We start from the raw sequence: 22,445 nt of genomic DNA, 5'->3' as shown, positions 1-22,445 counted from the left end.
CTCTCAGATATGCACAAACACACGTACGCACACAGGTTCTTCAGTCCATCGCATACACATGCAGACAAAAACATTATGAACTGCACATGGAGGGTTATGAAATACAAAACATGAATAATTACAGCTGTAACATGTTAAGACGGTAATTGTTTGCATGAATTATATCACCTTTAGAAATCAACACACACTAATAAAAAATAAAAAAAATAATACAAAACGCTGCGTTCAAAACTCATTTAAATGAGCTGAATGCTTTACACACGGTGCAGAGAAGCACGATTGCCTCTGCTTTTGGTAAGCAGCGATTCATCTTTCAAAAGTCGCCAATCACGTAGGCGGAGGTGGGAAGGAAGAGAATTTTTCACGGGAAGACAAAAACGCTTTATGCAAGCTTTCTGCCTACTTAGCAGGGTGAGGCAGAGGGGAGCGGAAATGATCATTGCTAAATGCATAAAAGTGGCGGAATGCACGACTTCCCATCCTTTTAGTACCGTGTTAAAAAAAGTTCATTGTATAAAGTTATTTTGCATCGGTGATTAACATGAGTCACTCCTTCTTTTTGTGTACATTCACTGACTTTCATACGTTTAAAGTAGCCAGGAGCAGATCTGATGGACCACCGTAACGTCACACGTCGTACCCCGAGCCGTGTGTCTTCGGAGTGGCGTAAAACAGTTTGACTTGGAACTGACCTCTTGATGGGGGCGTCGCCCGTCTGCTCGTCAACATAGTCCTGCTTGAGCTCCTCAGGGACATCGCTGTCACTGTCGTAATCTTGGTACACACTCTTCTCCAGCTCGTCTGACTCGTACTTGAATTAGGGAAGAGAAAGAGCAGATGGACGTCAATGGAAAATGGCCAGTGCAAAGAAGAAATGCCGTACGGATGAACTGAGTGGAAGGGATAAAAAAAGTCAAACACCGTTGTAACATGCTGTGAAACTTTGCTGACACATCACCGGTTGTTAAAGAGGAGGAAGAGTTGAGGAAGCGTGAACGAAATGATGCCATGCGAAATCGTGTCATCAAAAAAAAGGCTGTAAAACCAAAACCATACAGCTGTAATTAAATGATCAACTTAAATTATCCCCATCTTTTAGTCCTAATGGGTGCATAACCATAAAATGACTGGCTTGAGAAGGAAAGGCAGAAAATTAATTCACCTCACCGAGGAGAGTCTGACTAAAGCTCCCCTGAAATAAGACAAAATTGTCTTTGTCCTTTACTGCAAGCTGAAGCAACACATCAGCCATTTCGAAAGGATTACAAGCTTAAGAGTGAGCGAAGCTAGGGCGTCTGTAAGCCCGACATGTTGGATATTGCTTTTGATGTTGAGCCTGTTAGGAAAAAAAAAAATATATATATATATATATATATATATATATATATATATATATATATATATATATATATATATATATATATATACATATATATATATATATATATATATATATACACACACACACATATATAAAAAGTGGGTGTCAGGGCACCTGTGTACTTTCTTCTCCCATCCTTGAAGAGGAAAACTGTTTTGTTTAACAAATAAGCCTTGAAGGAACAACCCAAGTGATTTCTGACTTTATGCTCGTCAAAGGAGGAGCACTTATGTATAACGTCCACAGTACTAATATTCTCTGGATCACTGTATTCATGCATTCAATATCTGGTTAAAGCCAATAGAAGCCTTGACAGACATTAGGTGTGTTTTCTTCTCTTTGTCTTGTGGTGTCACATCAATCTGTGATCAGAGCAGAGAAGTGACAGTTGTAATGCACAATGCATATGTTATTATTATTATTACAGCAGTAGTGCTGCTTACCAAGACCATAAGACCGGCAGAGTGTTTGAGCTCCAGTTTCCTGCCGAGACGATTTCTAGTAAGCTCCAATAAGGATTTGTCAGCTACAGAGAGGCAATGCTGCGGTGTGTGTGTGTGTGTGTGTGAGAGATGGCAAAGAAAACCTTCCTCAAGGAACAGGAGGGTCTTGACGTAAGACTAGCTGGTAACAGTACTTTTCAAATGCATGCACGAGGAATGCGCCGATCCAACTTTGTTCTGTCTCGACAGCGATTCCTGAGCTTTGGGTACCGATCCGATACCAGTGTTTCATTCATAAGCTGTATCCCTCACTGTGTGGATGTGACTGGGATCCACCTTTTATGTGTAAGGCAACATCAGGCCTGACCTAAACATTGCTTTCCTAACTCTGTAAAACAAAATGCAAGAAATAAATACATAGATATATTTATTGAAATGTTATTTATTGTTAGAATAATCAATCGTGCAACAGCAACTTGGTCAACATTTTTCAAAATGAACAGGAACTGCAATTCAAGTGTAAACCTTTTTAATGCAGCAACAATTGGTCAAAACTTAAAGATGTTAAAATGAATTAAATAAATAAATGTAATGTATGGAGTTGTATTGTCACCGATATTTGCAGAATTAGCAGTGAAACATTTTTATTTTAAATGGTAAAGTGCTGCCTATTTATATTTAACACAAAACAGAGTAGAAATACGTTTCTAAGAAATAAAAAGGTTTCTAATATATACTAAACACTACACAATAGTACTAAACGTTGCTAAGAAAAATGTGTTCAATCTTGTTCGTTGCGGCCCAAAACAATCACAGAACAGGACTACATTATTACATGCAGCTCTAACATGAAGTTTATTTTTTGCTTTGCCAATGAATCTACCCAAGGAGTTAATTAGCTGTTTAACAGCTGATATGACATGTCAGACCATGTGTCAAAGTGTTATAACAATCATGCACGTTCTGTGCCGCTACACCATTAACAGAGGTGTGTTATGGCCCTGGTGAGGACAACAACTCGATGACCCACAGTGATTATGTCCCGATTAATCAACTTGGATCTTCATTACCGTGTTTGGTGATGCCCCTCAACAGGTAGCCTTGTTAACTAGACTAATGGACAGCAATAAACCAGAACAACTGTGTTTCATGTATAACTACGAATGCTTTTGCAGCCTTTTGACTGACTGGGCAACATGCTTAACACAACCAATTACACTTACCCCGTTCGATGCCAGCACATCCTCCGTCTCCTCATCTTTGTTCTCAGCATGCAGCTCGAAGGGGTTTCCCTCCTGAAGGTACTGCTGGAACAGAGAGAGCTCGTCCTGAGCCGTGCTGGTCGAGGACGCGGCCCGTTTGCTCGGGGAAACGGACGGAGAGCGACACTGGCCCATGAACTTAAACTCCTGGATTTGGAGAAGACGGAGACAGAGACAGACAACAAATGGATTTCATGTTTGGTAGCGTAGATGAACTCTAATCTTTTAAGACTTGAGCATTTCAGAACTTGCCCAGTTTCAAAATCATGTTATCATACAAAGTCTGTTAAAATACTCCACAACGTTAGCCGAACAGTAATGTGTATACACACACTATTCTCAAGGCATTGGTTTTATTATAGGGATTCTTTGGCATGTGTGTTTGTTGCAAAACGTGCCCAAGCAAGACAGACATGACGGGGAAAACAAGATGCATGAAATTTAAATAAACTAATTTGAATTAACTCCATTTATCTTTGGGACAGCTCTTTCTTTCCATTTGTCATTTCTGTTTCTTTCTTCTTCTGTGAAGTGAGCTGAACATGTTGTAAGCACAAGGATCTTTTATGAGAGTTGGTTCTATAGAATATGTCCGTGAGATACTGGATATCGATACGTGATCAACATTAAGCTCTGATACTCGAGGGTTTATTTTATAACTGTGTGGGAACCCGGAACTACAGCCATTTTATCTTCATCTGTGTTATATAACATGCAGTGAACTTTACTCCTCCTATGGGGGGCTGACACACTTGCACACACATACACCATTGAGCAGGATCCCGTGTGTTTCATATCATTGTGCAAATTTCACAGCAGGGGGTGCGTGCGATGAGAGACAGCGTAGGATGGATGAATGCTACCGTGCTTCCCTTTCTCTCCTCAGTGACGGGATTCTTACTCACATGGAGCTGGGCGATGTTGAAGTTAGACTTCACCGGGCAAAGTTCCCACGTCTCATTTTCCAGAAACATCCTCAGCTCTTCCAGTCGTGCCCTGAGGGGATGAGAAAAAGTTACGCGAATAGAGTAAGACACGAAGAAGAAGAAGTGGAAAGGAAGTCAACATGTGTCCATCGCTGACCAGCAGTGAATTCAGGTCCGTTTACAATCCGAGAGTCCAGAATAAGTGTGCCGACATCAAAAAGCCTGCAAAGGTCACTGATACACAGTGAAAAGGAAGGTGTGTGTGTGTGTGTGTGTGTGTCATGTTTCCATGTTAACTGTCGGAGCTCGAGACAGCCACCCTGATGGTCGGTCAATATCAGGTCTCGCTGTGTGAAATGTCAGAGCAGTGGAACACTGCAGTGTTACTTAAAGGTGTTTGAAGTGTGAGAAGTGACAGAATAAGGAACGGTGGCATGAGACAGGGAAGCCTTGTGGCACAGAAATAAAGAAGGGATATCAAATGCATTTAAAGTCAGTGCGCATGCTGGCATCTTATCCTGCAGTTATATTCCTCTACTGGAATTAAAAAGGACATTAAAGCTTTGAAGACATTTCAATCAATCGGAGAAAATGAGTTGGGGAAAATACAAGCAGGCATCACCAACGGCGCAGCTCTTAGATGTTACTTATCATGTCTGAACCCTGACAATGTCATTCTGTCCTCTGCACCCGTAGGCCAACAACACACCCACCCCGATGACGGAGTGTGTTACTGCAGGCCGCTGGCAGACCAATACAGGCAGCAGCCAGTCAAAGTTCACCGATGGGTAATCTCTTTGGGAATGACACCCGGCTGGAAAATTAATCAAACCTAATGTAAAGATGATGCACGCTGGAAGCCTGCCGGCCACCAGTGCAGATGTGCGAGTACGTGTGCTGGTGGACACATTAGAGGCGTTGATAATATGCCATCACAATGCTGTCTGGTGTTCGCCTCCTCATCTTCTTCTCTCTCTCCCTGGAACCTCTAACAATCTCTTTTTCACTTACGATTCACACAGCATCCCATCATGCCTCCGTGTCTACCTCCGTTGACAATTTGTGTCAAAGGAGTGAAGCTTTTTTTTTTTTTTTTAGCATTCTGATATTCAAGAATCTTTTCGGTGTATCTTGATGGCTAATCATAACACTGATCAATGCAAATCACATCCGATGATGTGTCGCTGTCTGCTTGAAAGCATACATATTCATGTGGTCGGCAGGGGGTTACATAATCAGGAGGTAAATATGCTGCCAGGTCAGTGAGCGTTACCGTGTAATTACACATCTACTCCGAAGACGGTTGCTCTGGGAATAGAGCACGGTTCTGATTGGGTGTAAAAGTTTCTGTCAAGCGACCTGCTGTCAACCATCGTCTCACGAAAATATTAGAAGGTACGTCCAATTTTTACGCAATCCAGGTGACGATCCAGATGCAACAAAAGACAGCTTACCTGTGATAGTTTTTAAAGTAGTTGACACTCTGGCGCTTGATAGACTCCTGCAGGACCTCTGACTTGCTGCCGCAGAACTCCTCGCCCACCTGCATCAACCTGAAAGAGAAGGTTAAAGGATGAGGAAACGCATAACGACAGACCAAAACGAAGGGCAACGAGAGAAGACAAAGGGATTTCTCACTGGTGCAGTTATCTGATGGAGCATGTAGTGAGATTACCCAGCGTAAGGAGAGTAGTAGTAGACTCTTTGATGGCTTCCGATTGATATTTACTTTATTTGTGGCGCACATGCCTACAATGATGCAACCACCATCAGTTAGGGCTACCGTGATAAAGGTCATGATTTGATCTACACGAGTAAATCAATAAAGTAGTAATTTTAAGGGTTTATTGCACAAACTATATACATTTCACTCTGTATCTTGATAATATGTGCTTCTGCATAAACCATCCTTAAATGTTGTGTGGGTTTCCTTTGCAGCGAAAAAATGTAAAAGTGCTTTTCTAAATGATCAAAAACAGCCCTTTAGCCTGAAAGCCTCTGCAGGAAGACCACTGTGTGTGTGTGTGTGTGTGTGTGTGTGTGTGTGTGTGTGTGTGTGTGTGTGTGTGTGTGTGTGCGTGCGTGCGTGTGTGTGTGTGTGAGAGTGTGTGTGTGTGTGTGTGTTTGACTGACAGCTGAGCCAGCGGGGGCACACAGACACGATGTAAACAGACTCGCTCTGGTAACTGTAAACTGCCAGTCAAGGGACACACAATGTTTTGTGAGCAGTGGTATTGAAGAAAAAGGACGACACAAGTGTCTGGATCTAAAGTAAGCCATCTAAATTATTCTATTTTGACATTTTAAGGTAGCTGAATACATTATCTCATCTACAGTGTGTACACAGATACCAACAGTCATGCAAACAGTGGCTCCATTAGATCAACAAACACTAAATGTAAATTTCCTTTTTGGGGCTTTTGATTTGGGTCACAGGTCCTCAAATTCAGAGAACAATTCAATAGGATGTCACAGATAAATACACAACATTTCAGGTGGACTTGAAAACATTAACAATAATATCCTGGATTCTCTTCCCTCCACCCACAGACTTGTTCCAGTCGAGTACAGGCTTCACTCCACACAGAGCAGCAACGAGCTGAGCAACGCGCAGGTCGACCAAAGGGTGTGTACGCTTCCTATTTGTTGTCCATAGAAGTGCAAAACACACTGGAGTACACTATCATAACCAGAGTTAGTGTAATTATTAAAGCGTGTTATAATTTCAACAAAGTCAATGAACATTTTCTTATTGGACAAAGGATTTTGTGTTTGTTCGCATAATCTCATTCAGTCAGTGAGCAAGTGACTGAGGAAAAAAAGAAGAAAGAGAGAGAGAGAGAGACTGCTTGTGAAAGTATATCGACCTGAGAAAAAGATTTTAAAAGACCAGACAGGGACAGCAATGGCAAGATGATGAAGACCAATTAGAGGAAACGAGGGTGAGCTGGCTGCTCTGGTCTTGCGGCGTACCTGCTGATGACATCAAGCACCACTATGAAATCGTCGTACTTGAAGTTCGACATGTCAGTCCCCAGGATGTAGGCCTTCGCTTTCAACTGGACGTCCTGAGGACAGAAATGAGAGGCACACGGTGATTTGGACAACAACAACAAAAAATCGGAGAAAATAAATGAAACACAAAGCTAGGCGCGGACTTGTGGGAAGAGACACGGCAGCTTGTGGAACGGCATGAAGAGTCATGCTTAGAGAGAGAGAGAGAGCACTATTCGTTCCAACCTGCCAGATCCGTGTCAGTCCGTGCTCCAGCTTCTTCTTCACGTAGCTGCGGTCCACCACCGACTCATCAGACTCTGCTGCCGCGCCACCATCTAGAGGTATTCAAAGACAGAACAAAGGCCGACTAGCAACTGATAACCAGACTGAGGAAATTCAGTTTGCATTTATCTGTTGTTCGACGGTGTCATTTGAGCATGACTCAAAGAATTTCATTTACTCATTTCAACGGACATCTGCACAATGATTGGATGAGCAGACTGGATCAGAATCCGAACAAAAGTCCAAAAGGACTATTCTTATAGCCAATGAAGAAGCAAATGAAAAACATCCCTTTAATAATGATGACATATGATTCCTCAGATGCATTCTAATATTATAATAAAGGAGAAATATCACGTAGCTGATTTTCAGATCTGAAATGTGTGAGTCCTTCATTGTTAGTTTGGCCATGTAAACAGTCTGTAAGGCTGAATACTGAGACTTTGTTTTGTCCAGAAGTGGATGTCAGCCAGCATTTGACAGGAGTGTAGGTAGGTCACAGAGTCCGTCAAGAGAGCAAAGACTGACAATATGACAAAACCGGATGACACTTACATAAGGTGCCGAGGAGCCCGAAAATTAAACCAACATCTCCAGAGAACGGGGTTCCTCCTCCATCAGCTCACTGTCCTCTACTTTGTGTTGTTTTCTCACCGATCAGATAGAATACCATGTGGAGCAGCAGACACGACAATGTCATAGTAGCTGCAATACTTTCCCCTGGCTGGAAATTGCTTCAATCAGACTGAAGCTGCTTGCTCGCTCCGTTTGAAGTGGACCTGTAGGAAAGCCAGCAGCAGTGAGCCTGTGAGCTCTCAACCCCACCTTAAAAAACAAAAAAATGTGAGACTCATCCTGGTGACGGGTCTATGATTATGTAGTTTGTCTTCTCTTTTGTTACTGGGCTTAATATAAGTCTCTTTTAAAATGAATAAATGCCACAACGTACACGTTGAACATATACGTTTTAAAGTCTGCTATGCAGCTACGGGGCTACGCTCCTCTTTTTGGATTTATATATAAATATGCTGGAAGCCTCCAACTCAATCGTTCATGAACAACATTCAGTGCAGCGCAGTATATAATAAACACAAATAACAAGTCCAAAAGCATATTCACAACAGTTTCTCAGCCTAGAGAGAAAGGAATAACTCTGCTCATGGCCCGACAGCCAAAACCTCAGGACCAAGTGTGCGCACATCCAGGCAGAGACACTCCGGCGCAGGACAAAAAGTACCAAACTGCAGAGCACAAACGAGGTCTGCACACTGTTAGGCTACACATTAACAGTGTATTTCTCTTTTTGATCTGTGAGACCTTCATCAAGCCTTTAAACAAGAACCAAAGTAAAAGATTTAAAATGCTGCAGCATCTGTTTTAAAATATATTGTTCTCTTCTGGTTGAAAGCATTCTCTTAAAATACTGGACAAGAGTGTTTATTTACAGTCAAACGAAACAATCCACACACTGAATCCATCTCCATGTGCTCCAATCACAGGCAGGCGATCAGACTATTGATGAGAAAGACATTCAAGAGGACAGAATTTAAGAGCCGTTCAAGAGCACTGAAGAAAACATAAAAGTGTCACCGCCTAAATACGTGTGGATCTCGTTTTGTTTGAGATCAAACACACACACACACACACACACACCATGGAACCAGACGATGGTTAGACACATTAGTCAGGCATGAATCACGGGGAGTGTTTTTCTTATTCTGAAGCAGTGAGATGGTTGAAAGACCTAAAGCCTAAAACATAAACACATAATTTAGCTCGGCTTGACTCAAAGATCTCCGAGCTGCAGTCAAAACAGAGCAACTGTGGAGTCAACCCGCGAAGTGAGGTGTTTGTCTTCTGAGCGAGTCCATAAATAGCTCTCTTGCCATTTAGCCTGTTTATATAACAGATAAACTAAACACTTATTTCCCTTTTTAGGGCAAAGAATGTTACTTAATAGTAAAATGTCATCTCGAATGTAACCTATCCAATCCATTAAAAGAGAGTCCAAACATAAGCGTTCTTACACCCACACAGTGTGTATATCTAATTGTGTGAATATAGTAACGGAGAGCAAGAGAAAGGGCAGGAAGAGTTGAAGAAAGCCTTCTCAACTGGATGTCGTAAGTTAAAGAAAAGAAAAAAACGATCAAAAAGGATCTCAAGAGGTTAAAAGGTTTGAAAAACCAAAAGACAGAAGTGGGGATCAGTGAGCCTGGATTAATCAGAGCTCCTCAGAAACCTCAAAGCTCAAAGAAACCTCACGGGTAATGTAGGCACCAGGTTTTAATGAGGAAGACTGTGTGGAATAAAAGAGACGGCATCTCTGGTTCTGCGACTAATTGCAAATAGTTTGACTGATGCTGCAATATGCGATATGATTTGCGGTATTCGAGGGAATGATCTTTGTTGTAATTGAAATACATATGCTTATAAACTGTCCATTGTGAGTCTGACAAAGCTAGAGGTGCAATGGTAAATGTGTTGAGTGCTCTTGTCCTACAGCATGCAGCCTAGTTCGCCTCACACGGTTTTCTCACTGTGTTGTTCCGTTTCATCAGTCTGTTGTATACCACCACTTTACCCACAGGACCCGTGTTAATCGCACTCTGAGGCATACAAATAGCAGCAAGAGAGGCTCTGCCCGCCGGTATTATAGATTCTGACAGAAGGCTCAATACACCAAAGAGGAGAAGAATCCTCCAGAGAGGTTCTCATGTCAAATTCTATTGCTATAACTCGGCACAGTGGGGTTCCCTTAATATACGTCATTAATGGGTCCATGCCTCCCATTGTCCACTGCAATAATGTTAAGACGCTTAGCCGAGCATTAAGTTCAAACAATATTTTGTATTTAAGTTTTTAAAAAATCTAAGAAGTGTTTTTATAATAAAGTGTATGCCTTGTACAGCAATCCTCATCTATCTCTGGTCATTTATCTCACTGAATTTAGAATTTAAACTGGTTTTCAAACACTGTCCTTATAACAATAACATTGGTTTGAGTTAATTAAGGACAGAACTAGTTTAAACAATTGCATCACTCCCAAAAAAAGCCAAAAGAACAAAGGGGCTTGGGAGAAACTGTGATAAGTCAACTTGACATCTCTGGATTTCATTTAATGAGCACAAGTGAGAAACATGTTTAAAATGCTAAAACACAGAATACTATTGGGAAGCATTGGCCTGTCGCACTGCACCATATGTTCAAGGGATTACATTCCAGCACACTTTAAACCCGATACATTTATGATTGATTTATTCAGTGTTGATTTGGTGCAGTGTTTTTTTAATTCACATGCACAACGTAACGTGTCGAAAGGCTTGGTTACAATGGTGTAACTTCAGAACTGAAGATTCATTTGAAGGGCTTGCAAATAAATCCAATTACTTTACACACATGATCTATAAGTACATCTGTAAATATAGAAAATAATTAGATTAGAGCCAAGTCAGATTTTTATTACAATATGTACTGGTGGAGGTCAGTGAAACAGAACGTAATTCACATAACACGCTCTCTAGTTTAGTTTATACGCATGTTACTACTGATTAATAATGAGGCGTGAAGGCCAACTCCCACCCCGACTGCTGAAAACTGATTTATTTTCTTTATCGTAGCAGAGCAGACAGCCGCCATACATTTCAAAATATATGGCCATGCTCTGTATGAACATGTAACAGATGAACAAACTGGCCATTTATATTTTCTTTCACACACACACACACACACACACACACACACAGAGCCCCCCCCCCCCCCCAACCCCTGTTTTAATCTATTCTGTCAGGTCGGGATACGACCCTGGCCCATATTCCTTGCTGAAATAACCTTTCCTTTCATCAAGTGGCAAAATTAATTACTGAAACATTACACTGACCTGCTCGATATGTCAGGTGGCCAAAGGCTTAAATTCAATGCAATACTCTTTTTGCGTTCTCAATGAGGTGAGAGGTGTGTGTGTGTATGTGTGTGTGTGTGTGTGTGGAGTGATCTTCAGTGGGCCTGACGGTTAAGACTTTGATGGCCTCTTGTGTGAGATGGAGGTCCCTGCCTGCGGCGGTCATACTCAACAAATGAAACAAAAAGCCTGCACAGTTAATCATTAGTCTGATGGACCCTGCACACACATTAGAGCTGAGGGAGGAAGGTAAAAAGCCGGGACAAAAGCAGGGTCAGGGACACCTTTACACAGAGGTGACAGCCAATCAAATAGCGAGATGATAGATGGACCTCGTGAAAGGTAATCAATGCACATCTGACTAAGTCTTTGGCAGGGTGAATGATGAAACAGTGGTGAGGTGGATAAAACAGAGCTATAAACCAAATCCAGTACAGTTTACTTTTCTTACACCGGTAAGAAATTGAACTTCTTGTGGCGCTTACTGCTAAACCACAGAGTGTGTATTGCCTCGACGACTGAGCTTCTCGCGGCTTGTGTTTTCACATCTGGCTGACTGAAGGCAGGAAGGACAGAGGCTGAGACACAAGTCAGACATTTCTTGTTGATCCAGACGTAAGCTTTGGGTTTGGACAGATGTGGTGTTCAGTCGTGTTGCTGTTCTTTAATGGGCCGTAACTTGAGTGCAGCTTTACGGAGTTTCCAGTGGAGAGTCAGTGTACTTTATACTGTCATCGGCACAAAGTGTACAAAAAAAAAAAGAATGAGTTACTTGCTTTTTCTTTTCTAAAATGACAAAGTTTTGGGATCTGAATGATATCGGAAGGTCAAGAATGTCACTGGGGACGACATAAAAAAAAATTAAACGAAATGTGGAAAAAGTCTTTCGTTGCATCTGTAAACGGTACCTTCGTGAACTGAAACAGCTAAACATGAAGGTCCTGTTTGCATTAGCTTAAAACCAGAGCACACTCAAAGTCACGCATGACACATTTCCATCAGCAAAATATGCATCACTCATGCTTCATCACCTGTGCAAATATTTATCCTTGAAACCCATAAGGCTGGGTCACATTCACTTCACAATGTAAATCCAACAATGTGTACATATCATTTATATTCAAGTAATTAGGACAGATTGTCAAACCGATTTATATTTGATAACGCTACAAAATGAATACATACAAACACCCAGAGAGATACTGCACATCTGTATAACTACAACATCTCTTTGTATTAATGGAGAAAGGAGGACGATGACCTCGACACTGAAAGGGAGCTTAGTAATTGTATTTGGGGGCGACCGTGGCTTACTGGGTAGAGAGGGTTGTCCACCAACCGAAAGGTCACCGGTTCGATCCTCGGCTGCACCGTGTCCTGTGTCGAAGTGTCCCTGAGCAAGACACTGTACCCCTAACTGCTCCCCGCGTGCCTGTCATTGGCAGCCCACTGCTCCCCATATCGGGGATGGGTCAAATGCAGAGAATAATTTCCCCACTGTGGGACTAATAAAGGAATGTTTCTTTCTTTCTAAATGCTGAAAAATATTTTGCCTCTTCAGCACCCGAACCACTACACTGCACACGTTCATTACTCTGTTCATGTGCCAATCATTGCTTTCTGTGAGCTAAAACGCTGATGAACCGCGTCAGTGTACTTTATACTGTCATCGGCACAAAATGTACAAAAAAATAAATAAAATAAAAAATTAATGAGTTACTTGCTTGATTTCCCACAGCAACGAAAGAGTGGCACTCCTGGGCCAAGTCTTTGTAAACTGAATCTGTGTCAGCAGAATGTAGGCTTTGTGTTTATGAAAATCTAGAGAGAAAACAGCTGACAAAGAGCGATTTAAAAATAAAAAAATGTAATATTGCCTCGTAAGTTTACATCCACGTCTGTCCAAAATATCATCAATTCATCATTTTATCCTATCAGACATTTGTGTGACATTGTCATACACCAGTCATCTCTGTCGGTCTCCGCCAACCTCTGTTGTGTTAATACTTTAATTCAATAAATCTAAGATTGTTACTGCAAATCTGGTGTGCGTCTTCCCTCCTTTGTTGCGGCCCATGAGCCGGGCGTAACAAATTAGGACCCAGATCAGTTCAACCTTCAGTCCAAGTGGACGTTTGTGTACAATTTGAAGAAAGTCCCTCATTCATGAGAATAGAACGGTCAGACAAACCCGAAACTACAATGCCTCTGGCCACGGCATTCGCAGCAAAGAGACATGAAAAGCAAAGAGAGTTTGAGGCGCCAAATATCAGTTTTTTGCAAGACAGAAGGTTTCCAAGTGAGAAGTAGTTATTGTATCTGGTATTTGGAAGGTCAGAACAAATAGAGTAGTGTTGCAGAATATAAAGTGATTCTGAAAGATTACAAAGCTCATCGGGATAAACGGGTACAGTCTCTTACCTGTCGTGGGCGTGGTCTCGTGCTTGTCCTGCTCCTCGTGCCACTGCATGGTGCGGTGGTAGCTGAGCATCACCTCCCACAATGCCTTGCACAGATCTGTCAGGCAGGGAATGTAGCTGTCCACGGTGATATGCTGCCAACAGAGAAGTGATGACAACAAGTTCACTGGTGCTCTTTTACAGTGTTGTCTGAGCAACCTAGCAGAAAAAAAATATGAAACACACTCTTCTGGACAACTTTAACATAATTACAAGATTCAGAAAGAGACTCAAACCAAAAAAATAGGCCTGTTAAATCTAATGTAAGCCTTTTTATACTCATCATTCAAGGACACTGTGTTGGGAAATATCCATTTTATGCGTCACCAGAAACGCTTTCAACTTATGTAAGAGCTAATTAATGTAAGGACTGATTATAATAATTATGTTTTGCACATTTGGTTATACAATGACAACTTGACTTCAAAAGTATATACTGTATATAAAAGCAATACATCAGATATGATATAATGTCCATATGCCCAAAGCCTGAAGTGAGTTTCCAGACTGCCTGGAAAGATGTGTGTGTTAAAAGTGCAGCATGGCCCAATAGTAGCCACTGACACAGTTCCGGGCTCTACTGAACAACTCGCCTATAGAGTTCTGTCAACACGTCCAGAGACAAATGAATCACTGTCGGCTCGAACAGCGCTGACAACAGCAGCAACACTTTACTTTGTTCAAGCGGTCGCAGACCTCCGCTTCCTTTCACAAAAGCACTGTCAATACAAACAACGGAAAACTCACACTCTGATGATCGCTGTAATAAAAAGACCCCGACTGTGTACTCACTAACGTGAGTAAAGCCCCACTCCTTCTGGCTTTTGTCTCTGAGTGACAAACCACCACTTGCCAGGTTCAGTGAGATACTTTCACCACTGCAAGACATCAGCAAGAAGTCAAGTAATGACAGCGCTGTTGCCCAAGGCGTCGTTAGAGACGGTGTCGAAATGCTGTGAATTTATAGACAATTTCTCAGGAACACACTGAAGTTTAACAGGTGGGCAAACACTTGCAGCTCTACAAGTTAAAAGTGTGAAAAATGAAATAGTCAACATTATTAAAATAAAGAAGTGTGTGATGTACTAGAATTCATTAAAGCACATAATATTAGAGGTGAGGTGATGCTTTCATTAACATCAGACTGTTAGCTATCCACTCTGAATAGTATATTAAAACAAAGCACCCTGCAAACCCTCCAATGATGACTATCATTTATGCACTTACCAGTGTAATAAATCCTCATTTGAATTTGTTTGCTACAGTGAACATTAAATCACTCTTTTCTTCCTCATCTCCAAATTATCATTTCAACACCAAAACAACAAACCTCATCACCTGCGTGACCACAGCAAACTGTTCACACTGGTGAATAGTACACTTAACCAATCACACAATTAGGGCAACTTGGAATTAAGATTTTTTTTTTTCTTTTTTCTTTTTTGAAGAAAAGCAGTCTATGGCACCCGTTGCAACCGCAGGATGTTCAGCTAGGTGTGTCCGAAAAAATAAAAATAAAAGCTTGTGTCTGTAAAGAAATGCGCTATGTCACTGCACATTGTGTCACGTAAATCTACTGTATCTAGACTGTTGTCTAGTTCTAGTTCCTGTTGAGTACAGGGTGCATGATGCAGGTGCAACTGTCAATAAGGCTGACAGGTCCGACATAGGAAGACAGAATTGTGGTCGTGAAAAATGAACCCTGAAGATACAATATCCATCACAACACTGAACTGCTGCACAATAACACCGAAACAAACTTGATTTTCTGCAATATCAATCGTTCTAGAATATAACAGTATTCTGGTTAAACTATTTCTGTGTGTCCACTAACAAACACATCCATTATATCGTAATAATACATGTATTACTAATGTATAGTTTCTACTATGGGTACTATACTAGAGATGTTATTTCCCTGTACAGTCAAGGAAAATAGTTGATCACCGGTGCTGAAGAGACCTGAAGTAAACAAATACAGAAAGAAATATAGCTTCAGTTACAAACCGCCTCCAGCGCCACAGGTCAGAGAGGTAAGCTAATGAACCAGCTTGGACAAAACAAGGCTGACATTCGACATGCCATGTTCTCCACCAGTCAACCACATCACAGCGGCATGTTGGCGGGCAACTGAGGTGAGGGGGTTGTGTGTTGTGTGTGGGTGAGGAATCTTCAGTGGGTTTGATGAGAAGAAGTACACTTGCACAGCACTGCTGTATTGTTCAGTGTGCAATGTGTAATGTGTGTGTGTGTGTGTGTGTGTGTGTGTGTGTGTGTGTGTGTGTGTGTGTGTGCATACAAAAGCCTGCAACAAACATAAGAGCTTCTGCATGTCACACCTGCAGAAAGATTACACAGAAAAAACAAATTATAAAAAAAAAATTTTCTCGTCAACCTTGCTGGACGCGGCCTTCTCATCAAGAACAATGATGAGAATTCGGAGGAGGCAGGATATATTTTCAGCCATTTGGCTTTCTGAAGACAGTAACTCATTATGCACACAGCATATGCCAAGCGGTGTCACGGAGCTTCTCAACAGAAAGCGCTGAGTGCTTTTTACTCCATTGTGTGTGTGTGTGTGTGTGTGTGTGTGTGTGTGTGTGTGTGTGTGTGTGTGTGTGTAGGTGTGTAGGTGTGTAGGTGTGTAGGTGTGTGTGTGTGTGTTGGAGGAGTGCGCATGAAAGAAATGCCACACATTTTACAAAAAGAGATGTGCAAAGCGAGGGCAGGTAACCCTGATTTAGCTGATTTACTTTCTTTGGGAGAAGACAGTCACACCCCGCCTCATTTCAAAAAAAGAATGGATAAACAGATTAACCTGCAAGAGATTAGAAAAACAAGCATAGGCAGCAATCTGTAAACCTGCTTTTCTCACACAATTTGGTGCACAACACATCTCGGCGGTTACGTGCAGTGTGAGGCGATTCCTCATATCTACTCAGAAAAGTCTCTTGAAATGACATTTTAAACACAAATCATATCATTACTGATTTATTCGACAGGACACAAAAATCATTGTCGTCGTTAAGGAGAAGTTTCAGATGTTTTGGATTCCGAATCGCATGAAATCAGTCTATAAGTGAATAAAGTCCTCAGTAAGTCAATGTGACATACAATTATCATCTACATCAGCGGTTCCCAAACTTTTTAGACCGCGCACCCCCTTCTACATCCCGACCGGGTTCGAGCACCCCCCCCCCTTAATAAAAAAAACAATAAAAACAACAGAGCCCATTTACAGCCGCATAAAAATCTGACCAATGAGAGAGCAGTTTGCTCGCGCGTGGCGTTTGTTTACAAGATTTAGTCCGCTGTTAAATGTTGCAGTGTGAACACAAACCGAACAAAGGGGAAACTGCAACATTGTATCATATTAATCCCTGAATCAGAACAAAGCAAACAAACTAAAGGTGTGAAAACGCCCTGAAACACTGCAACAAAGTTTCAATAACTTTCAGTGACACAAGGCGTCACTTTTAAAGAGCAATACGGATGCGAGCACACACGCACAGACTTTACAATTAATGAGCGACTAATGTAGCCAGGATGTCTTCGGACAAAGCATCGATGCGGCGCGACACAGTGTTGTTGGACACCGGGATCATGTCCAACTTTTTTGCTTCTTTCTCCCCAATCATACATTCCACCATCTCTCTGGCAGCTGGCAAGCACACGTCTTCGGCGATTGTGTGCGGTAGCCCCTTTCTCGCTATTCTGTAACTGACCAGATATGAAGCCCGTAGTGCATCATTTATAGACCCAACACATGAATGAGACTCCAGTTGTTTTGGGCTGTTTTGTAACTCCTCCAATTTCGATATAAACAATGTAAGGGGCTTTTGACTTGCACTGGCATGCTTGGTGTTCAGGTGGCGACGTAAATAAGAGCTTCAGACTGTTAGCCAGAACCTCACTGCACACCACACACTGTGGCTTTGGGGAATCTGCGATGCCAATCCAAGTGAAGCCCAGACACAGATACTTTTAATCATATTTCCTCTTTTTTTCCCAGTCTGATGCTCACTCTCGTTTCCTCTTCTTTCACCTTGACTCCTCGATGGGCCGATGTGCTCCCGATTTGTCTGTGCTATCCCTTCCTCCTTTTCGGTCTCCTCCGTCTCATCTTCCTCTGACTCTGGCTCGATTTCTTCTCCCGGTCTCTCCCCAACGCACCTCTCCGTTCCCCTCGTCTCCGATTCCTCTCTCTCTCTCTGTCCCTCTCCTCTTTTATGACCGATAGCTTCAGATGTCCCACCTGACAGTTTCCCCGATTTCAGCCAGTTTAGCATATTTAAATTCATGTTGCTGAATGCATGAAGTTCGCTGTTAGCTGACGCTAGCTGCACAAGCTAGGCTCGCTAGTGTGTACACTGGCGGCAGGCGGCAAGTCTGCCGGAAGGAGCTCAAGTGCATTTATTAAATTGTACGTTTTTAATTCTAAATCTTACAAAGGGGATTTTTTTTTAAATATTTAATATTATTACACCATCAGACGCCATTACACTTTTCCTCTCGCGCACCCCCTAGAGGCAGCTCGCGCACCCCCAGGGGTGCGCGCACCACACTTTGGGAATCCCTGATCTACATGAAAGACGAAAAAGTGATTTCTTATGTATCATGTAAATATTAAACCCTGTGGCTCACCCTTAAAGAGTAAAAAAAGAGTTTACTACTTTACTTGAGTTGTTACATACTGATGCTATCGCTAATGATGTTTTTGATAATTAAATTAATAGATACGTGCTCCTATTTACCTTCCATGAGATTTTGGAAAGGGCCATATTTATGATCATCTGCTCCCCTGTTTCATGTTGTGCTTTTAAGTGCTTCATCACAACAAACTTGCCATGCGCAACAACATCAAGGTTCATTGCACATGACGACTTTTTCAAAGGCATTGATGAGTCTCCCTGGAATTCAGAGAGTTATTGCTGTTCAAACAGCAGATTCCACCCCCGAAAACACACAAGAACGATTCAGGCAACTAAAGAGAAAGAACTAACGAGAATCAAAAATCAAACAAATCATTCCTCCTCTGGGGAAAGAGTAAAAAATAATCCTCATGATAAATCAGCTGCCGTCTATCGCTACTGTGACAAACTATTCACCACAAACAAGACCAGTTTCCCTCCATACGAGCTGGGGTGATATGATGGCAGTGGATTTGTGTCACTGTGTAATGATGCTATCAGCAGCCGTGATTAACGTAGGGTAATAGCTCTGCTTAACATGAAAAAGGCAACAGTGGCAGCATCCACTCCACAGCCTCGCAAAACGGTCCACACTTCAGATCCGTGACCGCACCGACGGGTCAGCCAATACCAAAATAATGGGACACTGCACCGGTTGAGAGTGGGATGGATCACTGTGGGTTACTGAGCCTTTGTTTGATATTATTGGGGCGACATTGTGGCTTTCTGAGAAACAATACTAAAAGGCTAAAGTCACACGAGCAGCTTCTAGAGGCTGCGATGTCCATTGCAGCCTATGATAGGACAGAATGATAGGGAATGAGGCCAATAATGATGAGATGTGGATGTAAAATTAATAAGACCCTTTCACAATCACAACCGACCTTTTCCGAGTGTTCCCGTTTCCCTTGAATTTTAAGTTGCATAACTAAGAAGGCAGGTTCAGGAGGTCTAATGTGGCTCCAACAGTTTTCTTAACCTTTATTTATCAGGGGGGACAGCAGCTGAATCCACAAACACACAGAGTCCACAACATTAACACGTTCTCCATACTGTGCAGCTCCACTGGAGCAGGTGACCGTCCAATGCCTTGCTCAACAGCAAACCATTGCCATTTGTTGAAAGCGTGGAAAGATTAGTTTATTTCCCCCAAACACATTCTCTGCTGATTTGAAAGAGAATCTTACTAGCGAGAGAGTCTTTGGAAACTTCCATAAAGTCCCAAACAACTGAGAAGGACTCTTGAAAACCACCTCAGTCTAGTGTGTGTGTGTGTGTGTGTGTGTGTGTATGAGCACCACATCAGCTACATAGACACTTATTTCACATGGGTTCTTCAGTTAGCTCTCCTTTTGACCGTTTAAAGGCAGGTACAGTAAAATAATCGACCGTAAGAAGTGAAAGTAAGCAAAACATTTGCGCTCCCCATAAAATTCACTGCACACCAGAGGTGAGCGTTGTGTTGTCCAATCAATGGGTGATCTGATCGTGAGGCGGGGCGGCGGGAGGAGGAGCTAAGTCACAGGGCGCCAGTGAAATGGCAGAATGGATGACTTGTTTGTGTCTGGGTTTTACCCGGATGCCAATATAATAATCATCTCAGCGTCTGATGGAGCTTTAACATATTCAAAACCTTTAAGAGAGACGGCCAACTGGGTTGTAATTAAGGATTTAAATTCACTCGTCAGTGCTGATTGACAGGGCTCAGCGGGCGGACATGCTGCTTCACCAGGAATGTCTCTAAATGCACAATAGGATGCAGATTCTAGAGATTATTTTGTATTAACATCTTAGTTCTGATAGTAACTTAGTTCAAATTGCCTTAATATTCATTGACGATCATCCCTTATAACGTCACTATACGATCCGATCAGCAATCAGCGCAATACTACAGCAGACAGGCTTCAAATGTGGCCAGCGACACAGCTGGACTGTCTGTGGGTGTTCACATGCCTCTTCATTTGAGTGTGCGCCTGTGTGTGGATGTGTTGGCCCATCAATCACGATCACACAGCCCAGGGTGCAACGGCACGTCCCATCAATCTTAAGAGTGTTTGTACAGTAGAATGTGTGTGTGTGTGTGGGGGGGGGTATGAGTGGGATCATCCAGGCAACACGGTGCGCTGACAGGTTATCTGACACAAGTAAACACGAGCATGTGTCCGTAACTTCTGAACAGTTGCATGCACACGATATTTGAGAGGATCCATGACGCAGATGTGCAGTAAGCCGAATGACAGTCGAAGGTTCTTCATTTGACATTTAAAGAGTTAAACTGAATATAAAACATCACAAAAGTGTATGAAAGTATGAAAGAAGTCCAGTCATTTTCATACTGAAAAATAATTGAGGTCATGCGAGGCCGATTATCCTGTTTTGTGAAAAGAAAATACAAAATCTGAATCATTCAATTTCTCTGAAATTGTGTTTTATCTTATCTTTTGAAATTCATTCAAGATAATGGTTGAAAAACAAGCGTGATTTACAGATAAAGCTTTACTGTATTTACATTGTTTCACCTTAACTAAATCTCAAGTTTTGTCTGAGGGGGATTTCTCCCTGATGATATTACATTAAAGTGTCTTTAATAAAAGCGTATATATTAAGAGCTGTCATGGTGACACGATTTTCTTATGACAAGTCATTTTCCACCTTATTTACAACACCAGTACAATATAAATATGCACTTAAAGTTACGGTCATAAGCAAATTGTATTGTTGATACCGGTATAAGAATCCTGTAGTACAGTGAATCAGTGTATTCATAGCCACTCTGGTGAAAGGAAAGAGTGGAGCCGAGTACATCATGTATCACAGCAGCCGCTGGTGAAACTAACAAGCCAAACGACCTTGCGAGAAAGCTTTCGCCCCTCAACTCTGAGAGAGAACTCATTATATGCATCAGCAGCACTTCATTACATCCACAGTCTTCTGTTTGGGAATCCCACGCACAGTATGCTACCGGTGAACAGCCTGGTCCTGGCCGTCAACGTCAAGAAAGGGGAAACATATTTTCCCATAAATCCCAATGAACATTCGCACTCTATTTTTGACATATTTTCACGGTGACACAAAACATGTGCTGAAAGCCAGTTTTGAAGTGACCGAGAAACTGATAACCCTCCATTCGGCTCCGACGCCGAAAACATCCCACCAGCCAGCTTGAATGCAGGCCCCCCATTGACCTCCTCTGCATCTCAAGCAGATCCAACGAACAGAAAACTGAAACTAGATTCATAAAATATATATATTATGAATTAAACATTGCTTCGTCCATGCCGCTTACCAACTGGGGAAGGAACCTCGGCATAAAGAGAAAAAAGAAGCGGTGAGAGGCGGAGAGGTAGCGCAAAGGAAAGCGGTAAAGGGCAGGGCGTTGTCGATAAGAGCACAGCTGGCAATGCCCAGCAGAGTAAAAGCTGTGCAGTCAGACAGCAAGGCCACACAGGGAGCTACACAGTCACGGAGGATCGATCACAACCGACACATCGGGAGAGACTGTCAAGAAACAAATTGTACCCTCCGATGACGCAGGGATAACCTTTAGCTACACATCCATCTACATCGCCACACGGTACTGTAGGTCACACCGTAACACCACTCCCTAAGAGAAAGAAAAACTCACTCTCAGCAGAGCTAATGATGGACTGACTGAAGCCACGGCTTACTGGCCATGCAAATGATTTATTTTGATGTGGAGGGAAAGAAAAAGACAGTGAGGGAACTGAGGCCGGTGGGCCGGTATGGAGAGCCCCGTCAGAGTGCTGCTGCTGCAGTGCATTGGTTCTGTATGGAGAGATTAATCGTCTCATAGTGAGGGGCTGCGATATACGTAGATACGTTTCTTTCCTTTCTATGAATCGCTTTCTCCTCTACGCCTCCATTTCACTCTACTGTGGAGAATCTGTAGAGTCCCTTGTCATGAAATCAGGCTTTCTTCGAGGCTTTGGCAGGAAACCAGGGGCATAATATGAGCAGCACAGTGTGAGAGTGTTTCATATGAACTTTCATCACAGCACTCTGTAGGTGTTGTTTTCTGTTCCATTGTAAGTTTTCACTTAACAGAGTAAAAAAAAAAAGTGGTTTCACTGTCATCAAACAAA

The 22,445-nt window shown here is 42.2% G+C and overlaps 1 protein-coding gene across 2 annotated transcripts in view; it reads right to left on the bottom strand.

Annotated features, from left to right (window-relative positions):
• vps50 (VPS50 subunit of EARP/GARPII complex) overlaps nucleotides 1-22,445 on the bottom strand; it is an 82,042-nt gene that overhangs the window by 27,244 nt on the left and 32,353 nt on the right. For both annotated transcript variants that reach the window (XM_079288482.1, XM_079288481.1), the window contains exons 13-19: nucleotides 13,614-13,746; nucleotides 7,253-7,344; nucleotides 6,986-7,080; nucleotides 5,467-5,565; nucleotides 3,992-4,082; nucleotides 3,048-3,233; nucleotides 693-811 (exon numbers count right to left, since the gene is read on the bottom strand). In XM_079288482.1, coding sequence (XP_079144608.1) covers nucleotides 693-811; nucleotides 3,048-3,233; nucleotides 3,992-4,082; nucleotides 5,467-5,565; nucleotides 6,986-7,080; nucleotides 7,253-7,344; nucleotides 13,614-13,746 — 815 coding nt within the window. The remainder of the gene's footprint in view (nucleotides 1-692; nucleotides 812-3,047; nucleotides 3,234-3,991; nucleotides 4,083-5,466; nucleotides 5,566-6,985; nucleotides 7,081-7,252; nucleotides 7,345-13,613; nucleotides 13,747-22,445) is intronic.

This window comes from Melanostigma gelatinosum, assembly GCF_949748355.1.
Source record: "Melanostigma gelatinosum genome assembly, chromosome: 17".
Lineage (NCBI taxonomy): Eukaryota > Metazoa > Chordata > Actinopteri > Perciformes > Zoarcidae > Melanostigma > Melanostigma gelatinosum.
The sequence above is the reverse complement of the archived record's forward strand: the minus strand, read 5'-3'. Positions and strand labels throughout refer to the sequence as shown.